Source organism: Solanum verrucosum, unplaced genomic scaffold (genome assembly GCF_900185275.1).
Source record: "Solanum verrucosum unplaced genomic scaffold, falcon-dt-bn FXZP01000228.1, whole genome shotgun sequence".
In the NCBI taxonomy this organism is placed as follows: Eukaryota; Viridiplantae; Streptophyta; class Magnoliopsida; order Solanales; family Solanaceae; genus Solanum; species Solanum verrucosum.
In genome coordinates this window covers 2,816,721-2,838,369 of record NW_026020210.1, presented here as the reverse complement: position 1 = coordinate 2,838,369, position 21,649 = coordinate 2,816,721, and the positions used below count along the sequence as shown (strand labels likewise).

The window sequence follows — 21,649 nt, the reverse complement described above, 5'->3', positions numbered from 1 at the left end:
TATGAAGTCACTGACTTCATAATTGCTCACTGTTTAATTGAAAGGAAAAATTACTTATAAATTGCAAGGGAATTGCCTTAAATCGAAATGATTATACTATATCGACGTGTAAACTTCAAGTTGCCGATTACAAAACTCTTTTAGAAGAGGCTATCCAAGGTAAGAATGGACAATAATAAAGTCCATAATTTCCATGGTTATTTGTCAACGAGGTGACGTCTTCTGCAGAGTAAATCATTTCAAAAAGTGTCACACCAGCAGTCCTATACTAACTATATATTCCCTATTTACAATAGGAATGACTTAGTGAAATCCTAGGTATGTGTGATTCATCTTAGTATGTACATTTGACGCTGATTGTCACTTTGATGAATTTCTCTGTCTTGCCTCTGATGAGTTGATCAATGTTCTGCAGTGACGTCATTTAGTGGCGTGCAGTTGGACTTCTAGCACCAACTAAGTTATCTAAGTAAGAAAGTTTCTTGTTTGTAACTACACTAGGTGGTTTCTTTGCATCAACGTCTATGTCCTCCTTCACATCTTTCTTTGTGTCATTATCTCCTTGTTCCACTGTCCAACCCATGAAATCCAACAATGTCATTGACGTTGGATTCTCTGCAGCGTTAAGCTTTTCAACTTCTTCCCTAGCATTTGGGAAGCTGCCTGATGGTGATACCCGTAGTGAATCTCTTAAAGGAGACTTCTTCATTTCAGCACAGGAAGGATTTTGGGCCGTAGCATCTACTTGGAGAACATCTTCAATCCGTGACATCACTGTGTGTGCCCTGCTCTCTATTATTCTTGAATAGCTTTCTAAAACAGCTTGCCCCACGTCCTGTAAAAAAGAGAAAACTATACTTATGACTTACTTAGAAGGCCAACAACTAGATCGCTTTTAGCGTTGCAGCATTATGTTTGAAGCCATTAGGACATCAGGAAACTACGTTAGGGAACAACAAATACGAGATGGATATTCTGATTACAACCAAAAGCATCCAAGTGGATTAATACAGAAACGAGGAACAAGCCTAAGATTCTCTCAAATATCATTATAACTTGGTATAATACATAAATATGCCCTTTAACTAGGCCTCAGCTGACATCTATACCTTCCAACTTTGGGTATCCACAAGTAGACACTTTAACTTATATAAAATTAAAAAAAGTAGACACACATGTCCTACATGGAATAATACACGTAAGATGCAGTGTAGGACACGAATTGCCATGTAGGGTGACAGGTAGGACGTGTGTGTCTATTTGTTCAACTCTATACAAGTTAAGTGCATACTTGTGCATATCCAAAGCTGAAGAGCAACGTTTATGTATTATGCCTAAAACTTTTATGGTAAATAAATAGAGGTTGCTTCTTACCTCATTGTATTGGATTTTGCTAATGTCTAGAGATGACTGAGGAATTCCAGGGAATCGCTGCTTAAGAATAAGCAAGATAGTCTCTGCTCTGTCTTCAAAGATTTCTCTCTTCTCTACGCTAACGGCAGAACCCCATGCTGACTTCCCATCTTTAGACGTCATCTTTCGTCTCCAAATAATAACAGAAGCCTCAAGTTTGTTCTTGAGGTCTAAAATTTTATGTTCTGAAGTCAAGTCCATAGTTGTGAGGAAGTAGTCAGGATCAAAGTATTCGTCAGTGATACTCCTATAGATCGTATCTCCAAGACTTGCTCTCCCATTCTACACATAAGAAGAGAAAATATTAGGTCATGACGTGTTATTCTATTCCACCTCTTAGAAAGAAAACAACTTCAAAATGAAAATACTTATATAAGATTTCCGTTTTTTCTTGTACCTTAGGTAGGGAATCTATATAACTTTCAGGGATTTCCATTTCTAACAAGATTTGAGCATTTATGGCCATGGCTGCTTTAAGAACTTGGTTTACTGAATCCTTTTGAAATTGTAGCCATTTCCTTGTAACATCAGACAAGCCATTAGTCGGAACCTTAGGAGTCGGTATCCACCATTTGTCATCGTTCCTCCCTTCCTGTGATTCGTCATCCTTTGATACATACGAGAACTCATTTTGGTCTTTAAAGCTATCTAAGCAGTCCTGTTGGTCATCAATCCAAGCTTAAACATCGATAGCTATAGATTACATTAGTTTGAAATTTAAATTGAAGTTTTTCTCTTACGAGAAGCATAGCATCTAGCTTGTGTAATGCTGGAACGTTCATTTGAAGATCATTTCTCTGCTTTGTCACCATAACCTGACAAACAAAAAATTCATATTGACCTGTTAGTTTTAGCTAGATATATGATATACGCGAAGAGGGGTTTCTGGGAGAGAAAGAGAATTACCTCCATGCATGTTCCATCTTTTGATATTTGTTTAGAAGGAACGAATTCAACAACATGATCTGTTACAGATAACAACCAATCGATTTCTCTTCTCCATTTGGCTTTTCTATCTGCTGGCATTGGCTCTAATCTCTTCTGTTCCCCAAAGGCAGAAGCTGCATTTTGAGAAAAATAGGCAAATAGAATGAATGTCATATAAAATAGAACATATACACAGCCCTGTGATCAGGTGTAATTGCAATACCTGCTAGGTTTGTGATCGCGTTTGACAATGCCAACGCAGAAGACACACCCTTTCCTCCACCAGACATATCCTCGCCAAGCAACAACTTTGCAAATTTTTCCTTCATCAGCTCCATATCTATATTGGTACCGGAGAAAAATATAAGAGAGGGAAAATAGAAATCTAAACTCCCTTCGTTAACTAGTATGAAATTGAGGCGTAATTGTTGTTATATTGTACTATTATGACAATGCAGGTAGTTAGTTCACCATGAATAGTAAGAAAGATGGACAAAATTAGAAGATGTCTTGCCTGAAGGTGGGCACTGTTTCGGGCGTGGGCTAGAGACAACAGGGGTCTCATTGACCAAACGCAACTTAATAGACTCGCTGCGACTAAGCACAAAGCCAGTCTTTTGAGAATCAACAGGCTGATCTTCACTTTTCGATTCATCCCCTGAATCACTGCTATTACTGGTCTCAATAGTAACACTTTTTGTTTCCTGTCCTGTTCCATCTTCAGATTTTCCTTTGAAATGCAACAACTTTGCCTTGCACATTTCTTTCGCTTCCTCAAGCGCTGCTCGAACCATCTTTTTGATTCAAGCTAAATTGAAATATGTTACACAATGCAACAATATAATTATGGAGTTGTTGAAACTCGAGGAAACGGGGGCATAAAGAGGAGGTGAATAATGCAAAGTTTAGCGTCTTTCTATTAGCAAAGAAAGGAATTTAATTAGAGAAAGTTTTGCTCTTTTGATGGAGAATGGAAGAGATTTTGGTGTTAAGTTTTTTTGGATGGCTGAGACAACGTGCGGTGCATGTTTTATAGCAAACAAGTTACTTTTCTAATTTGATGACTTTATATAGAAATTTTACCTTTTGTTGCTATTGCTATTTATATTCGAATAATTTTATTCATATATATAGAGTAATCTTTTGACGAAAAAAATCGTATAAGATTAGGTATGTGTGTTTATTTGGATGAATGTTGTTTGCTACAAATGAAATTCAGACATCCTTCCCCCCAAAATAGATCAAAGGTGTGAAATAGGTCTTATTTGTTATTTCTTTCCAACTTGGATGTCCAATGTGTTTTTTAAGTCATGTCATAACGAGTTCTAAATCTCTATAAATATAGAAATATACATACATATATTATAACCCTCACTAATTATTTTAAATTGAAGTGCGGCTGGTTGATTTATTAAGATGATAAAAGCTTTTAATAATAATAATAATAATATAACAATAACATAAAGATTGTTGCTACTATAAACAACAATAATTATAAGATGGTTGTATAAGAACAAAGGTGAAGAACTGTCACAATTACAAGAGTATTAAGTTACTAAGTCATACTATATAAGTCTGTGAGAGGGTTACGATAAAACTCAAAACACTTTTCGATCATCATGACTTCATGAGGTTATGATAATGAATTAATTGCCTGCCACACCAAATTTACAGAGTAATGGTTGAAACCCATGGGCGGTGCACCTCTGTCATGGTCAACTTTTTTATTTAATTTTGCCTTTATATTTATTGAAAATATTTTTTTTGTCCACCAGATAAGTATTATCTTTCAGAAAATATTTCTTAATATACCAATTCCATCGATTCTAATGAGCTATATAATATAATAATAATAAGCCGTATACACCAAATGTGAGCTCACTAATTGGTCTAATTGAATGTGTCAGCTCAATCTTTTTCTATATTTTGATCAGTAAGCAAATCCATGAAAATCTTTACTAATTTTTGAGAAGGTATAATACATATATAAATTTGATCTTTAACTTAGCTTCAACTAATATTTATATTTTTTTAATTTAGTTTCAACTAACATCTATGCTTTTTAACTTTAGATGTGCATAATAAGACACTTAAACTTGTATAAAATTGAACAAGTGTCCACATGCATCCTACGTGGCATAATACAAGTAGAATGTCATGTAGGATGAATGTATCTACTTGTTCAATTTTATATAATTATAAGTGTCCTCTTGTACATATCCAAAGCTAGAGGGCGTTATGTAGGATGCGCCAAAGTTAGAACACAAAATTATCATGTAGAATGATGTCACGTAGGAAGAATGTGTCTATTTATTTAATTTTGTACAAATTTAAATGTCTACTTGTGCACATCCAAAATTAGAGGATATCTATATCAACCGACCAAAATTAAAAGACACATTTATGTATTATGACTTCTCCAATTGAAAGAATTATAAACAAGTATATCGAATTTACTAAGAGCATATGTCTTTTTCTTTTGATATTCATATTATGTTCTCTAATGACTTGATTATGCAAAGGCCTATCTTCATGTTTTTAAAAAAGACATAAAACATAAATGTGTCATTTAGCTTGGCTTTATTTCACATTTATATCCTCCAATTTTGGCTATGCACAAATAGACACTTAAACTTGTATAAAGTTGAACAAGTAGACACATGAATTTTACATGATATTATACACGTAGGACACCACATAGGATAGGATGCAAAATGTCAAGTAAAATGTGTGTGTTTATTTGTTTCACTTTATACAAATTTAAATGTCCACTTGTTCACACTGCACACCAAAATTGGAGAAAATAAATGTGAGCCTAGACCAAGTTAAATAATATATTTATGTGTTATGCATTTGAAAAATATAGGGGCTGGTAATAGAATTTCCACATAATTTGAGTATTAAGTTGTTGAAGTGGGACAAATATGAGGATGTATTTATATATTATCTCAATATAAAATCATTATAATAAATAGTCTCACCCACATCCACAAGAAGCATGCGGTTAATGGGACAGGATATGTTTTTCCATCCTTTATTCCTTAAGTTATTTAATTTTGGATTAATGTTTTCTAAGAAGGAAAATACTTCATTTAATTAAGGTGAAGATAGATTTTGAAGGAAGAGAAAGTAAAAACTAGAGTAATTTGATGTCATTAAAAAATTACGCCTAAAATAAAGAATAAGAGTGATATCCATTTAATTTATTTTAAAATAAATAAAGCCAACTCCCATTTATAAAATTAAAAACATAACAAAATTTACTTGCTTAAAGGTGTGTTTGGTACGGAGGAATTTTTCATGTTTAGTTACTTAAATATTTTGTTCCGAAACTGAATGAAAATAACTTTTCTACATAAAGTAAGAGAAACATTTTTCAAAATTATCTTTCAACGTCATGACTCACAATTCAGGTCTTTTTTAAGCTCATTTAATCAAGTGTAGAGGTGTTCTTAGTACTAGACATAGCTCAGGAATGTAAGTAATAATTCGTGTCAATTTCGAGGACATTTTCATCACTTTTCAATTATAATTGACATAATACATAAATATGCCATTTAATTTGGATTCAGATATCATGTAGGCCCTCCAATTTTTGGTGTGCATAAATATACACTTAAACTTGTATAAAATTAAACAAATAGACACACCATTCTACTTGACATAATGCACATAGGATGCCACACTGGACACACAATTTTCATGTAGGAATGTCACGCAAGACGAATGTGTGATGTGTCTAATTGTTCAATCTTATACCAGTTTAAGTGTCTACTTGGCACACCCATGGCTAGAGGACATAGATGCAAGATGAAGCAAGGAGACGTTTATGTAGTATGTGTATATAATTCACATGATAATTGTACACGTTTTAGAGCCCAATCACTGAGAACCACCAAATTGTACTATCAAAAGATAAGTTAGTTATAAAGAATCAACATAGTCTCAATTCTTCCCAATCTTGCAGACACTTATAACTAACCTCATATAGAAGAAGAATGGAATCTATAGGAGTACTAATGGCATGTCCAATGTCATCATACTTAGAACAACAACTCGATAATCGATTCAACCTCATACGTTACTGGAACTTCTCCGACAAGAAACAATTCATCAACGACTACGCTCATTCAATACGTGCTGTTGTGGGCAACGCTGCTGCTGGTGCTGATGCAGAGCTTATCGAGGCGTTGCCTCAGCTAGAAATTGTGGCTAGTTTCAGTGTTGGTTTAGATAAGATTGATTTGAACAAGTGTAAAGAGAAGGGTATTAGAGTGACTAATACACCTGATGTGTTAACTGAGGATGTTGCTGATCTTGCTATTGGACTAATGTTGGCTGTGCTTAGGAGGATTTGCGAGTCTGATCGATATGTTAAGAAGGGATTGTGGAAGGCTGGTGATTTCGAATTGACTTCTAAGGTTAGTGTTCTTTCTGTTTCATTTTATATGACCATATTTATTACAGATCGAGTTTAAGATATTAGTTTGATTGGTAGAAGAAGATATTTAAGCAATAATGATAAGTTACTTTGACAATTATGGATTTTACACATGAAGTTATGCTCCGAGTCAAAAGTACAGGGTTCAGATGAACCAGATACCACCAGGCTACATGTACATCAACATTTACCTGATTCATCGCTCTTTCTTTTGCAGTTTAGTGGAAAAAGAGTTGGTATCATAGGATTAGGGAGGATTGGCTTAGCAATTGCAAAGAGAGCAGAGGCTTTTGATTGTCCAATCAGTTACTACGCGCGATCAGAAAAGGCAAATACAAATTACAAATACTATCCAACTGTAGTAGAACTGGCTACCAACTGTGAGATCCTGGTTGTGGCGTGTGCACTAACTCCTGAGACTCGTTACATTGTCAACCGTGAAGTGATTGATGCATTAGGTGCAAAAGGGATTCTTATCAACATTGGAAGGGGACCTCATGTTGATGAAAAAGAGATGGTATCTGCTCTTCTTGATGGTCGATTAGGGGGCGCTGGCCTTGATGTGTTTGAGAATGAACCTGAAGTACCTGATAAGCTGTTTGGCCTTGAGAATGTGGTCTTGTTGCCTCATGTAGCTAGTGGTACAGAGGAAACACGTGAGTCGATGGCTGACATTGTCATTGGTAACTTAGAAGCTCACTTTCAGAACAAACCATTGTTAACTCCAGTAGTTTAGTAATGTTACTAAGATTTTGGTTGTCATGGTTGTCTGTAGGGCTACATGTTGATGTAAATTTTGGTTCCCTTTGTTAAGACTCTTGCTAATCCCTGCATGGTTAATCCCTGCATTACTAATTCATGTGTTACTAATCCCTGCGTTATCAATGTTTATACCAAACAACCCCTTAAAAGTACATTGTCTCCTTAGTTTTATGAGTTTTCCCTTTACTGCATCGTAATGTTGAATAATTCATGGAGTATGATCACACTAGAAATATAAGTACCTAACTTGCTCCTCTGCCATTTAACACAGTTATTTTATTTGATGTCAGTTAATTGAAGGACTAAAATCATAAGCATTACTTAATTGAAGGTCAAATGTGCTAACTAAATATCATGAGGACTAAAATAAGAATAATACAATAACACAAGGATTAAAATGTTATTTTCCCAAATAATTCTATTATAATACATAAATGGGTCATTTAACTATATCTAATTTCACATTTATGCCTTCCAACTTTGAGTGTGTTACAAACAGACACTTAAATTTATACAAAGTTAAACAAACAGATATATGAGTCTTACCTAGCATAATACACCTAGGACACCATGCAGGATGCCACACAGGACACAAATTGTAGGTAGGATGTCATGTAGCATATGTGTGCCTATTTATTTAACTTTATACAAATTTTTACTTGTGTATACACAAAGTTAAAGGGATAAATGTGAGTTGACGACAAATTAAAGAGAATATTAATTCCTCTGTTCAACAATAAATGTCCATTATTGATTTGACATATGAATTAAGAAGCAATAAATTATAGGGTTAATTTTACTAAATCACCTCTATTAAATAAATATAAATCATCTAAATATTGAAAAATGATAATATTTAAGAGAAAAGACATAATGTGACATCTGAAGTTGTCCTGAATTTTTTAAAAAAAAAACCTAACTTTGCAGGCGTCCTATTACTCCACAAAACATTTCAAAATCACAATAAATACACACTTTTTACACAATCTGCATTCTTAATGCATGAGCGTGAGTCTCACCCCAATTAATAATATAATTACATATTTTTTCCAACCCATTTAGTAAAAATTAGATAAAATTTTGATTCATTCACATTTTAATCATGACCCGCTCCATTTAACCCTAAACCCCTTCCAAATTTTCACTTTACTCTCTCTTTGATGATCAAAACCTTAAAACATTTCAATAGGCACAATAAATTTGTTTTGTCGTGAGAATTTCTTGAATTATGGAGTCAAAACGAAGTGGTGAAGGCTCACATGTTAATTGCTTCTTGTTTTGAATGCAAATTTTGGTTAAAAAAATGTTCTTTTTATATAGTAGTGATTTTTTGAAAAATCATCTCTATAGTGATTTGTTGTTATTTTCTTTTTGTGCCATCTATTATTCATGTGTATGTAGTGTTAGTTTAGGACTGATTTGAGTTTGAATGTTTCTTCAGAGATTTAGTTTGAAATTTGTTTGCAAATGCATTTTCAGGATTTACAAATTAGTTGATCTCATAACTTTTAAATAAAATAAAAAAAGAAGAAATTGAAGCTAGTAAAGCTAGATGAAAATTTCACTGATGGAGAATTTATTTTTTTTGGTTGTAGATGGAAAGCTCTTCAACATATATCAATGGAGGTTTTGGAGAAGATGGAAAGTGAGTCTTTTAATAAAGAAAAATTCAAATAGTCAGTGCCACGTGGCATTTTTACACTGGTTTGGGGTGTATTTTTACTTCTCCACTCGTCTATCAAATGTGAGAACACAATTATTGTGAAAATGGATCAAAAGTGTTTATTCATTGCAATTTGAAATAGTTTCATGGGGTAATAAGACGCTCATAAACTTCAGGTATCTTTTAAAAAATTCAAGTGTCATTTTATGTTTTTTCTCAATATTTAATAACAAAAATAAAAATACACACAAAATGATAAATTATCTATTAGTTGTTATAAACTGAACAAGCATGATCAGATATCTCAAAATAATAGTGGACAAGTAAAGCTGCACGGTCTTAAAATTTGTTCACAAACCAAATCACCTCTTATTTGTAATTAAAAAAAAGTGAAACCTAAATTTAACTGTTTACTCGCAAAAAGCCAATTGGTGTGCAACAACGCCCAAGTTCATAATGGCGATGGCGAAAATGGGAGTATTGATGACATGCCCAATGTTATCTTACCTAGAAGAAGAACTCAACAAGCGTTTCAACCTCTTCAGATTCTGGGAAGCTTCTTCTAAGTCTGAGTTTTTGACTCAGAACAGTGACTCAGTCCGAGCTGTTGTGGGGAACGCATTTTTCGGTGCTGAATCGGAGCTCATTGATGCATTGCCAAACTTGGAAATTGTATCATCTTACAGTGTGGGTTTGGATAAGATTGATTTGGTAAAGTGTAAAGAGAGAGGGATTAGAGTTACTAATACTCCCGATGTGCTCACTGATGATGTAGCCGATGCAGCGATTGGACTGATATTAGCCACTTTGAGGAGAATTTGCGTTGCTGATGGATTTGTTAGACGCGGGTTATGGAAAAATGGCGATTTCGAGTTGACATCAAAGGTTGTTATTATTCTATGCTTTTCGTACTTCCTTTAATATATTTGAAGAGAAATCCTCAATTTTGCATATGTAAGTTTCGCAAAGCATAACCAATTGCAAGCCTTAATCATCCTGATTAGGAATAATAACATACTCAGAAAATGATTCGTAAAGATTTACTATTCAATCCAAAAGTCTATACAACTCAGCATATTCACAATTTCGCATATGTGGGAAATTGTTTGTCAAGTAATGTATTTGGCTCTCGGAAATTGAACATTGGTGATACTTTTAGGATAGCGGAATTTTTTGGAGCTCCTTTGGGAATAGCTCATCAGATTACTCTCACTAGGAGACTGCTCAGAATCAGTATTATCAAATGGGGTGCTTAAGCCCTGAAGCGAGACTCAAAGTGTGTTGAGCGCGTCACCTCGCTTAATGTGCGTCTTAGTGTCGTCATCAAGGTACTAAGACATATTTTTCCTTGCCGATGAACCTCTTTTGAAGAGGCGGCACTAAACTATTGATATTTCACTTTATCATAAAATAAGTTCAATTTCTTTGATCATATATTTGTCATTCATATTTATATTTTTTAGTCTGGGACCAAACATATATATTTGAATTTTTTTCTCCCTTTGCGCCTTTTTCATTAAAGCTCACGCTTTATTTGTGCTTTGCGCTTAAAGCCCCAACGTACCTTATAGCTTTTTTGCACTTTTTGCTTTTAATAACACTGCTCAGAACATGGTTTAAGTCAAGTTAAGAAACAGAGTTCATAAAATGTTGCTTCTGATTACTCCTTTGGTGATCTGCTGGGAAATTTGTGAAGGTATTTGCTCTTGTAAATATGGAGAAATGGAGAAGATGGCATATAAGTAGTATGCAACATCAAGTTTTTTGGATCCTTAGAACAGCTAGTAACCTGGTCTTCCCTTGCGGTGATCTGGATATCACTTGGAGTAAAATCTGTCAAATGGTGGAGAGACTGAAAACCTATGCCAAGATCCACTATTGTAATATGTCAATTACCGGATTAAGGCAAGGTTAAAGTCAATTCAGATGGAAGCTTCCCAATATCTAGTGGGAAAGTAGGAATTGGTAGAATTATTAGAGACTTTAAGAGGGAGATGATAATGGCTTTTGCTATTCCCACTAAGTGCGGTAGTAGTAAACTTGCTGAAGCCTATGCAGCAATGGTTGGAGCAGCTTGGTGTGTTGGTCATGGATACACTAAATTTGTTCTGGAATTAGACTCCCTTATAGTGGTGAACATGCTGAAAGAAAGGACCACTGAGAATTACAAATTAAGAGCTATCATAGACGACATCATACAGATTTTATCTCAAGCAGAAGTGGAAGTCTAACACTGTTTTACAGAAACTAACAAGTAGCGGATAGCTTAGCTAAATATGCAACTATGCTTCGAGATGCGACTTATATGACTAGGTTTCAAGCTCTGCCCAGGGATGCTAGGGGCCTTACCAAGTAGATTGGTGCCAAAAGCCTATTATAAGGATCAAGCATGATAATACAATTTTTTTTTTCTGAACAAAGAAGTAGTTATACTCATCTGTGTGGAATTCATGGTTTTTGTATCACAGCTATTTGGGAGTCAGGCCAAGCCCCCCTCCATTGTCCCATTATGCAATAACACACTCCAGAGCATGCTGGGAAACTTTATTTAGAAAACGAGCAGTAGTACTTATAGGAGTTTCTTTGCAGAATGCCTGCTGAGTCTTGAAATAGTATGGATATATCGTCTCAAGGCCTCAAAGTATGTAAAACAGTAAACATAATGAACTTCCATTAGACCTGGATATTTCTTTTTTCATGACAAAAATTTAAATGCTGAATTCTTCTTTTTTTTGGTCTTTTATTTTCACTTTTATCAAATGATGACTGCTCCTTGTTTCAGTTCAGTGGTAAATTAGTTGGCATAATTGGATTGGGCAGAATTGGTTCAGCAATAGCAAAGAGAGCTGAAGCTTTTGGATGCCCCATTAGCTACCACTCCAGATCCAAGAAACCAAACTTAAACTACAAATACTACTCTACTGTGGTCGATTTGGCTGCAAATTCTGAAATCCTTATTGTTGCATGCGCTTTGACTGAAGAAACCCGAGGCATAGTCAACCGCAAAGTGCTTGATGCATTAGGTCCAAAGGGCATCTTAATCAACATAGGACGAGGTGCACATGTAGATGAATCTGAACTTGTAGCTGCACTGATTGAAGGTCGTATTGGTGGGGCTGGTCTTGATGTTTATCAGACAGAACCAGAGGTTCCTGAACAATTGTTCGGACTTGAGAATGTTGTTCTATTGTCCCATGCTGCAAGTGATACAGTAGAAACTTGCACAGCCATGGCAGACCTTGTTATTGCAAACTTGGAAGCTCATTTTCTTCACAAACCATTGTTGACTCCTGTGCTCTGAACATGTTCATTCATCAGTGCTTGCTGGGCAATCATCAAGAGTTGGATCTTTGAACTCATTGAACATTTCCAAGATTCTGGAATTGTATTCTTTTTTCTTTGATGATGATATCAAGTTGTGCATTTGACTTTCAAAACCAAAACTTTGAAGGATGGGTTTTATTCTGCTATCTTCCAAGAACTTATGTAGAGTTGTAAATTAATAGCAAGTGGAATACTACAAACTAAGATATTATAGACGAGATGTAGGAAGGGGAGAGAATTTTTCGTCTTTCAAAGGTGAATAACATTCCAATTTATAGGATGAGAAATCACTTCAAAAAAGTCACAAATATTACTCAAATTAATACATACATTGTAACCTATAAAAGTTTCATGTAATTTAGTCAACGTGTATGGACTTATATGGAGGACAAGATACAGAAAGCTAGATTGAGATGATTCGGGCATATAATGAGGAGATGTATGGATGTCCATTGTAGAGGTATGAGAGGTTGGCTATGAACGGTTTCAGGAAAGGTAGATGTAAATTGAATAAGTATTGAGGAGAGGTGATTAGATATGACGTGACCTTGGATAGAAGGTTATGAAGTACACGAATTATGGTAGAAGATTAGTAGGTAGTAGCACATTTTCTTGTCATTCATTCATACTAGTAGTTATAATATTGCTCTTTTAATTATTTAAGCATCGGGTTTTGCTATTATTTGTTGTTTTTTTATAAATTAACTATCATATTATTTGTTGTAGTTAATGTCCTGTTATTAGTGTATTATTTTTGTTACTATCTACTCCCTTCGTTTAAAAAAGAATGACCTCCTTTCTTTTATAGTCTGTTTCAAAAAGAATGACCTCTTTTTTTTTGTAACATTTTAATTTCAATTTTCCACGTGACATGTTTAAGGCCACAAGATTAAAGGGCAATTTTGTACATTTGACATAATTTTAATTTAGGATCACAAGATTCAAAAGTTTTCTTTATTTCTTAAACTCTGTACCAAGTCAAATTAGGTCATTTTTTGTGAAACGGAGGGAGTACTATTTTTCAACTTCTATTACTTCTTCTGAACTGCTTTGAACTATTTTTCCATTGAAACAACTTCTCTACCTTTAAAATAGAAGTAAGGACTGCATACCCTCTTCAAATCTAACTTTGTAAAATTATATTGAATATGTTATTATAGTAGTAATATAATCCAATAGCCAACAACCATCCAAACAAGCTGTAAAGTCCTAGAAATAGTGACCACCTCTAGTATAGACATGGCCTACAAAGCTTATGATTGACTATGGAATATATGCAAAGAGATTCTAAAATGGCAAATTCAATTTTGTGATAAAGCAACTTCAACACTCCTTTTCCTTTAAATCTGGTCCTTAATTAAGGCAAACCCAGAAAGTGTCTTTCTCAAAGGCATCATAACCTTCTTGATAAGTAAAGTGAGTGAGCATAATTAAATTTAATCTACTCATGGATTCATAACTAAAAGTTACATTTTCTTTGAAAACATACAATGGGCAGATCTTGCTTTCAAAAGTAGAAAAAAAAATGTTTAAAAAGGGGGAAGGAGTTATGAACAAGAGGAATGACTTAACTAAGAGTAACTACAGCGCGGTACACTAAAGCTCCTGCTATAGCTCAAGGAAAGGGCCAGACCACAACGGCCTATAATATCTTGTCAAGGAGAAGAGGCTCCTTTGAAGATTAGGAAGTTTAGAGTCTCTAAAGTGAAATAGATAAATGTTCCTTTAGTATGAGTAAAGAAACACCCAAAGTTTGATCCCACCACACATTGCCATCCACCTCCATACTTCTTGTCAAATTCCTGCATAAATTTTTTTTAAAAAAAAACAAGAAAGGGCAAAATATTGACTATCTAAACTTTCATCTGAGTACCAAAGTTCTAAAATTAATAAACTTTGGTACATTTGTATGAAAAAAAGATTGTTTTTTTTTTTGAAGAATGTGGAAAAGGGGTGAGACCTTCTTGATGTGAGCAGCAATAGATTTGCAGTCTAAAACATCATAAAGATCAAGAGCTTGAGAAGCATATGACATAGCTTGGATCTGCATCTTTACTGGCATGTCTGTGTCTTCAATCAGTGCTTTGCCTTCTAACATACTGTTTTGCTATGAATTAAGAAGAAGATGAAGATGAAGATGTTAGTGTGAAAATCAAGAAAAGAAATTAAAGAAACTCCCTGCACTTACTTTTTTCTTCTTTTAGGCTCTTTCCAAAGAGTGACTATATAGAAATTTCTCAGCCCAATCTCTTTTTGAGTGCAAGTTTTTAAATCCATCCAAATGACACAGTAATATATAAATATGTCTCGTGTTTAAACTTATTTAAAATTGAACAAATAAGACACATGTTTTGTGATATTCTACATGACAATTTGAGTTTACGTGATATTTTACGTGTATTATGTCATGTAGTACTAATGTATGAAGATATTTAATTATATACAAATTTAAGTATCTACTTGTATATATTCAAAATTGGAAGACATAAAAGACATATTTATATATTATGTCGAAGAAAAATCACAAGGCTTTAAATTTAAATATTGGGGAAAATAAAAGGTTTAAATATTGGAGATAGGAGTAGTGAGATAAGATTGTATAGAAATAGTATTGATACCAAATTATAGTACTGTAAAGTTTGGCTGCAAACTTAAGTTTGTGTGTTAGGTACATGCCATATTCGGTACTAGTTTTATATAGGGTAATCCATTAGTGGCCCCCTAAAATTGACACTAATTTTCACTTAGACACTTTAACTAGACTTTGTTCATTTTAGACACTTCATGTAAGGTTTTGTTGTGTCATTTTGACACTTTCGTTACAATCAGCAAAAATATATAATGTGTGTAATACACTCGCGAATGACGTGTAAAGTGTCCAATTAAATGAAGACATTTGTCATTTGTGCCCAAAATCATTCTTAAATAATAAATTTTGAGAAAAACAAAAAGTAGCCAATACATCGATGACATGTGGCATTTTTTCCTCATATAATTAAAAAAATATTTAACCAATTAACAAAAACTATTTTGCAGCCTTCTCAGTGTCTTCTCCAAAATACTAACTTTTTTGTAGAAACGCTGCCCCCTCCTCAGCGGCCCTTCTCAATCATACACAAACCCTTCAATTATATAAAAGAATAAAGCTAAATCATGGATTTAGATTCTTCTTAATCAATAACAAAACAATTAAATTGAACGGAAATCATTAAAATTAACTGGAGAAAAATAATTAAGAGAGCACTTACCGTAAAAGCTAAGTTTGAAGGTCTGTGAAGGAAGAGGAAAAATTAAATTCACTTCCATATTACAATAGTAAATTCCTCCAAAAAAGAATTTCATGATTATTTCAATATTTAAATCTTGAAATAGGTTTTTAAAAAACATTCGTCATGGATGGAGTTAAGCTTGAAAAATGGAGGCTGAAAATGGGGAAAAAGAAGAAGAAAACATAATTAAAAATTGATTAAATAAGCTTTTCACGCGCAATAAACGAGTGTATCACACTCTCTATGACGTGTATGCAAAAAGTGTCAAAATGACACAATGAAAAGTTACCTAAGGTGCCTAAAATGAACAAAGTCAAGTTAAGGTGTCTAAGTGAAAGTTGGTGCCAACTTTAGGGAGCCACCGATGGGTTAGGCCTTTTATATATAGTAAAATTATGATATTTCCTCCGTCCAATAATAGTTATCTATTATATTAGAGAAAAGACATAAAGTGACATTTAAAGTTGTTTCGAATTTTCAAAAAGACACCTAAACTAAGCAAGCATTCTATTATCCCCCTAAATAATCTTGAACTGATATTATTACATCATTTTTTGTCCACCTGGCATGGAGAGTGTATGCACTCTCTTAAAGAGAGTGAACAAACTAAAAAAATAAATATAATTTTATTTTTACATGTATTTTGCTATAAAATATATTTTCTTAATTTTCTTATTATTTTAACTTTTCTGCTTATTATTTTTTCCTTTTTCTTTCTTCCTTCTTTTTCAAAAATCATTGTCATCTTCATTGTAGCTTCTCACTTTCAATGTCATTTTTTATCACAACTCCACCTCCCTTTTTTACTACTATTAGTTTAACTCTTTTCAATTTTAAAATCATATCTAAATATTTTATTACATTTCGAACAATTTGATAAACCCATTAGATTTCAAGATGATTAGTAGGTATTATTTAGTTTTTTAATCCAAATTTCAATTAAACTTTTCAATTTTCGGAGAATTCCGATTCTTTCAAAATTATCATTTCTAGTTTTGAAGTTATATGAAAATGAGATAAATTAATTGATGATACCTTCAAAATTTTGATTTTTCTTAGAAAAATAATTAGTTTTGTTATCAATAACACAAATTCTAGAAAATAGTATAATTTTGGAAAGAAAGAAATTTGACCAAAGAAGAAGAAGAAAAAGAAGAAGAAGCAAGAAAGAAAATGGGTTGGGGGGGGGGCTCAACTTGACGTGGGGTGTGGTGTGGTGAGGGTGGTAGGTGAAGAAGAAGAAAGAAAGAAAGAAAATGGAGGGAGGGGTAGCTTGAAAGTAGGGGTAGAAGATGAAGTAGAAATTAAAATTGAAGTAATTAGATTAAAATAAGTCAAAAAGTAAGAGAGAAAAATGAAGAAAAACTTAAAATGATTTTTTTTTTATATTTCAAATTAAATTAACACGTGTTACACAATGTGTTACACAATGATTGGTGTGTGATAACACTTGTCATTTAAAATCTGGAATTAATCGAAAAATGATATAATAATATATTATCGGAATTGTTTAAGGGGGTAATAGAACGCCCGCATAATTAAGGTGTCTTTTTGAAATTTCGGAACAACTTCAGGTGTCATGTTATGTCTTTTAAATAGTTGTTCAACAATACTTGTTTAATTTAGAAAATCAAGAGATAATCTATTTTTTGTGTCTATATTACTCTTGTTATTAAATATTATTTATTATCTAACATATTTTTCAAAATATTAAATTTAATAAAGTTAAAGGATAATATAGTAATATTAACTAATTTAAATATTAGTAATACACCATATTTCGTACTATTTTATATCTTCTCAATCAATAAAAGTGTCGGTACTTATGCTAGTGGAACATATATAATAAAATATATTCTAAAATTAATCGAAATATACACATATCAATTAGAATAGCATCATTATAAAAATAAATAAATTTCCAAATATAAAGGAGACATTTGCAAAAGAGACATGTGGTGGGTGGCACATGACTCCAAATTGAGTGTCTTGTTCCTCCTCACTTTAAGGACATCTTTTTTAACATTATTATTATTTTAATAATGTTTGATCCTTCTCTTCCTACGTCATATCCAACTCGATGACGATGTTTAGATAAACTCCTTGAGGCCTCAAATAATTCAATTATTGATTTTGCAATTTTTTTCTTTAAGAAAAGTATCTACTTTTATATTATTATTTCCTTGACTTGGTATTCATATATTGATAGGTAAATAATTCATACACATCGATTATGTGAATTGATATTTGTACCGATATGTGCTTACAACTTCATTCCCAGAGTAAGGAAAAAGAAGATAAAACGTCGGAGAATAGCTTTTTGGATCCGCTACTGACTTCATTAAAATATTTGTCTTACAAGCCTTATAATTATATTTTTTGCTATAACTATTGACACCCTTTAATGACAATCTTAGATTCGCTACTGTATGTGATATTTGTACCGACAGATGCTTACTGCTTCATTTCCAGAGTAAGGAGAAAGAAGACACAATGCTGGAGAATAGATCTCTTATGAAATCGATCGTTCAACTATAGCAGGAGAAATAGAGTATTTTTTTTAGTGTAACAATATTGTGGTCATTTAATATTTGTATGTATCGATCATTTAATATTTATACGTACTGATAGAAGAGAACAATATTATGGTCATTTAGCATCTCTGTTTTTCTAAAATAATTAAAATGCAAGTGAATCCATACTTAAAAGGTCAACTAATTATATCATTAATAACTTAGAGAGAGAAAAAAAATACAATCTATTACGACCATTCATCAGTGTATAAACGTAAATCCATGTATTAACTCCAAAATATATACATTTTTTTTCATTACTCCTTCGTCTTATATTAATTATTTACTTTCTTTTTTATATTTTTTAAAAGAAATTATAATTAAAAAGAGCAATTTTATTAATTTATTCCTGAAGAAATCATAAACTTATTCACACTTTTAAAAAAATACTAATTATAGTGATAAAATAAGAAATTTAATTAATTTTCTAAATTAACAAACAATTTAGAGTAACTTATTTTATACTAATAAATATGGACAACAACTAGTATGGGTCGTAAGGAGTAGCTCTGTTAATATCAATACAAATTATTACAGTAGTGTATATAGTAAGAAAAAAGAGTTAAAATATTTATCAAACATACACATAAATTATTTCACTTTATTGAGTAATTTCATATATGAACTATTAAGAGTGTGAGCTTTGTACCTGAATTATGATCCAATAATTAACGAAATATACCTAGACATTAGGCCTAATGTTTGTCTAGAAATGTTTATATCCATGAAATATTTGTCCACATGGTATATGTAACGTCTTTATTTGTTGACATATTATTTTTTAAATATATTTTTAATTGACTTTTTAAAAATTCTAAACTCTCCCTTTTCAAGTCGGATATATCGATGTCATGACAAAGACGAGACCACAATTAAAAGGTGGAGAAGAAGATGGTGGATGTCACAGTTAGAATAAAGTGATGATTTTAACCTTTAACCTCAACTTTTAACCTAATACTAATTTATTTAGAATTGTCATGGTGAAATTTTTTTTACACGTGAAGCGCCATGTAACAAAAATTTTAGATAAAAGAGAGTGTTCACACATCATAAAAATTAGTGAAGGTGTATTTCACTAACTATTGAGTGATAATTCACGCAGAAAACTCACTCTTAATAATTCAAATTACTGAAATGATTTAAATGTGTATTTTACCTTTTAACCCTAATATAAATCATAATATGCCGAGATTTTTTCTTTCCTCGAAAGAAGGAAATGAAAGCATTGAAAATAATACGTCGAGATTCAATGAACTAGAATAGGAGAATATTTTCATAGGATATTTTAGCAATATTTGGTATAGATAAATATCTTAGTTTGATCTTAATTGACAACAAAATACTTTGATTTTGAAGATGCATATTTTAAATATTTCTCATTTCCACTGTGTTAGTTAAACATTTTAACTTATAAAATGATCTTTTAAATACTTTCAATATTTATATATCACGTCAACTGGAGTGTCCACAAGACATGTTAAGGACGAATTAAAGTGTCTAATTATGCATTCTCAAATTAAAGTGTTCAGTTGTAAATTGAAATCAAATTAAAATATCTATGTATTTAATTCAAGAACCTTCTCTTGTACATTATTAGTAACTAAACTCAATAAGCTTACCTCTTTTACCACCTCTCTTCATCTCAAATGATAGTTATTGACTGATATTTTAGTATACATGATATAAAATGAATCATATTGTAAGATCCATTGAACAAAACAGAGAAAAAGTATAAATATCATTTATTTGAAAACCAAAAAGGGAAAGAAAATGGATGTTGAGTTGAGATCATGTGGTCCAGTAGACCCTAATAATCTTATTTATTCCTTGAAAACTTGTAGCTTGCAAGCAAAGAAAATGATGTAAGGCATGAATGGGTTTGATTTGAGAACTCAAGCAAGATTGAATGATGACAAGATTAGGGAAGGCATGAATTTGACATGTTGGGGCCAAATAAATTGCATGAGTAAATATTAGAGTGAAAGGTCAAAAATACATTTTGAGTTTCACTTTTATGAATTTTATATTTGAACTATCAGATGCAGAGGCGGATCCACACCTAGAGGGTATGCGTACATTCATAATTCGGAAAAAATCATGTATATATATGTATATCTACCTTGAGAAACTAATAGAAACTAGGATAATTTAACAGTGCACTCATGAATAGCATATGAGTGCCTTTGTGCCATTGATACAAGCTAGAGAAATCACCCATTAATTTGAGTTTGAATCTAGCTAAAGCCATTTTTCACTGTTTTTACTTTAAGTTGAGCTTAGAGCTCATACTTAAGCTAAGGCAATTTGTAGAATTTACCCTAAATTCAAACCCATTAGATTTGAGTTCGAATCTAGCTAAAGCCGTTTTTTACTGTTTTTATTTTAAGTTGAGCTTAGAGCTCATGTTTAAGCTAAGTTAATTCGTAGAATTCACCCTAAATTCAAACCCACTGCCTTTTTTGAAAAAATAAAAGAAAATTCTACTATATTATTTTTAATATAACAAATTCAATATTTTTGGAAATGGATTAGGAACGATTATAATTAGTAATAAGAATAAATTAGAAACTAAGTGATGAATTATATCTTTTGATTTTTTAAATTGGACACGTAAAAATTGACATATATTTATCATCAGAAACCCAAAAAAATTGAAAATTGTTGATGTTGAGAGTGGGATTTGAACCCACGCCCTTTCGGACCAGAACCTTAATCTGGCGCCTTAGACCAACTCGGCCATCTCAACATCTGTGATCTTTACTGCCACATATTTTTATAATCTAAGTTTCCAGTTGGAACAAATTCATGAGAGTGATACTAGTGATATTAACTTGATACAATAATTTTCTTTATTGCACTAAATTTGATTTTTTGTCTATTGTTGTTCATATATCACACCATGGTGCATAAATTGCACCAACTTATTGTCAAATCTTGATATGGTAGCATTCCTCATTTATAATGATTTCAGTCACTAACTGCCTAGAAAGTTTCTCATGTTTTATACAAATGCATGTGCCGAAAAGCAGCAGTGCCAGAAAGAGTGCAATTGGAAAGTAAAACACACAGTAAAGTTGTCTATGCTCTTAACAATCTGCAGATTGATGATTATCCCACACACTACTACTTGGCATATGACCCGTCAAAGCCGGTATCATTGCATCCAAGGGTATGACTTAGTGATTAGTGACAGGCGGAAAAAGACCACAGATGAAATCCATAACACACCAAAAGTCCAAACTAGTGTGAAACTGTTGACAGTATTCATCAACAAGAA

The 21,649-nt window shown here is 32.6% G+C and overlaps 3 protein-coding genes and 1 non-coding gene across 4 annotated transcripts; 1 reads left to right on the top strand and 3 right to left on the bottom strand.

Moving 5' to 3' along the window:
* Positions 1–155: 155 nt before the first annotated feature.
* Positions 156–3,158, bottom strand: LOC125830311 (rop guanine nucleotide exchange factor 12-like). Its single transcript, XM_049509512.1, has 7 exons — positions 2,855–3,158; positions 2,564–2,680; positions 2,320–2,474; positions 2,154–2,228; positions 1,811–2,071; positions 1,375–1,695; positions 156–835 (listed from the first exon to the last, which is right to left on the bottom strand). The coding sequence occupies exons 1-7, from the start codon at positions 3,132–3,134 to the stop codon at positions 425–427; spliced, it is 1,620 nt and encodes a 539-aa protein (XP_049365469.1). The 5' UTR covers positions 3,135–3,158; the 3' UTR covers positions 156–424.
* A 3,082-nt stretch (positions 3,159–6,240) lies between these two features.
* On the top strand, positions 6,241–12,615 carry LOC125830372 (uncharacterized). Its single transcript, XM_049509556.1, has 4 exons — positions 6,241–6,761; positions 6,999–7,511; positions 9,657–10,091; positions 11,989–12,615. The coding sequence occupies exons 1-4, from the start codon at positions 6,339–6,341 to the stop codon at positions 12,505–12,507; spliced, it is 1,890 nt and encodes a 629-aa protein (XP_049365513.1). The 5' UTR covers positions 6,241–6,338; the 3' UTR covers positions 12,508–12,615.
* A 1,543-nt stretch (positions 12,616–14,158) lies between these two features.
* Positions 14,159–14,717, bottom strand: LOC125830468 (uncharacterized). The gene is made up of 2 exons (XM_049509663.1): positions 14,491–14,717; positions 14,159–14,332 (listed from the first exon to the last, which is right to left on the bottom strand). The coding sequence occupies exons 1-2, from the start codon at positions 14,626–14,628 to the stop codon at positions 14,186–14,188; spliced, it is 285 nt and encodes a 94-aa protein (XP_049365620.1). The 5' UTR covers positions 14,629–14,717; the 3' UTR covers positions 14,159–14,185.
* Positions 14,718–21,037: 6,320 nt separating this feature from the next.
* TRNAL-AAG (transfer RNA leucine (anticodon AAG)) lies at positions 21,038–21,118 on the bottom strand. Its single transcript has one exon. It is a non-coding gene; the product is annotated as a tRNA-Leu (tRNA).
* Between the last annotated feature and the right edge of the window lie 531 nt (positions 21,119–21,649).

What these genes read in the sequence shown, in the direction of transcription:
- LOC125830311 (XM_049509512.1), bottom strand. Translation starts at nt 3,134, where the DNA reads ATGGTTCGAGCAGCGCTTGAGGAAGCGAAAGAAATGTGCAAGGCAAAG. An exon ending in CGCGATCACAAACCTAGCAG is followed by an intron (nt 2,475 to 2,563) that starts GTATTGCAATTA and finishes CTCAAAATGCAG; the next exon opens with CTTCTGCCTTTGGGGAACAG. An exon ending in GCAAAATCCAATACAATGAG is followed by an intron (nt 836 to 1,374) that starts GTAAGAAGCAAC and finishes TCTTTTTTACAG; the next exon opens with GACGTGGGGCAAGCTGTTTT.
- LOC125830372 (XM_049509556.1), top strand. Translation starts at nt 6,339, where the DNA reads ATGGAATCTATAGGAGTACTAATGGCATGTCCAATGTCATCATACTTA. An exon ending in ATTTCGAATTGACTTCTAAG is followed by an intron (nt 6,762 to 6,998) that starts GTTAGTGTTCTT and finishes TTTCTTTTGCAG; the next exon opens with TTTAGTGGAAAAAGAGTTGG. An exon ending in AACCATTGTTAACTCCAGTA is followed by an intron (nt 7,512 to 9,656) that starts GTTTAGTAATGT and finishes ACAACGCCCAAG; the next exon opens with TTCATAATGGCGATGGCGAA.
- LOC125830468 (XM_049509663.1), bottom strand. Translation starts at nt 14,628, where the DNA reads ATGTTAGAAGGCAAAGCACTGATTGAAGACACAGACATGCCAGTAAAG. An exon ending in TTGCTGCTCACATCAAGAAG is followed by an intron (nt 14,333 to 14,490) that starts GTCTCACCCCTT and finishes AAATTTATGCAG; the next exon opens with GAATTTGACAAGAAGTATGG.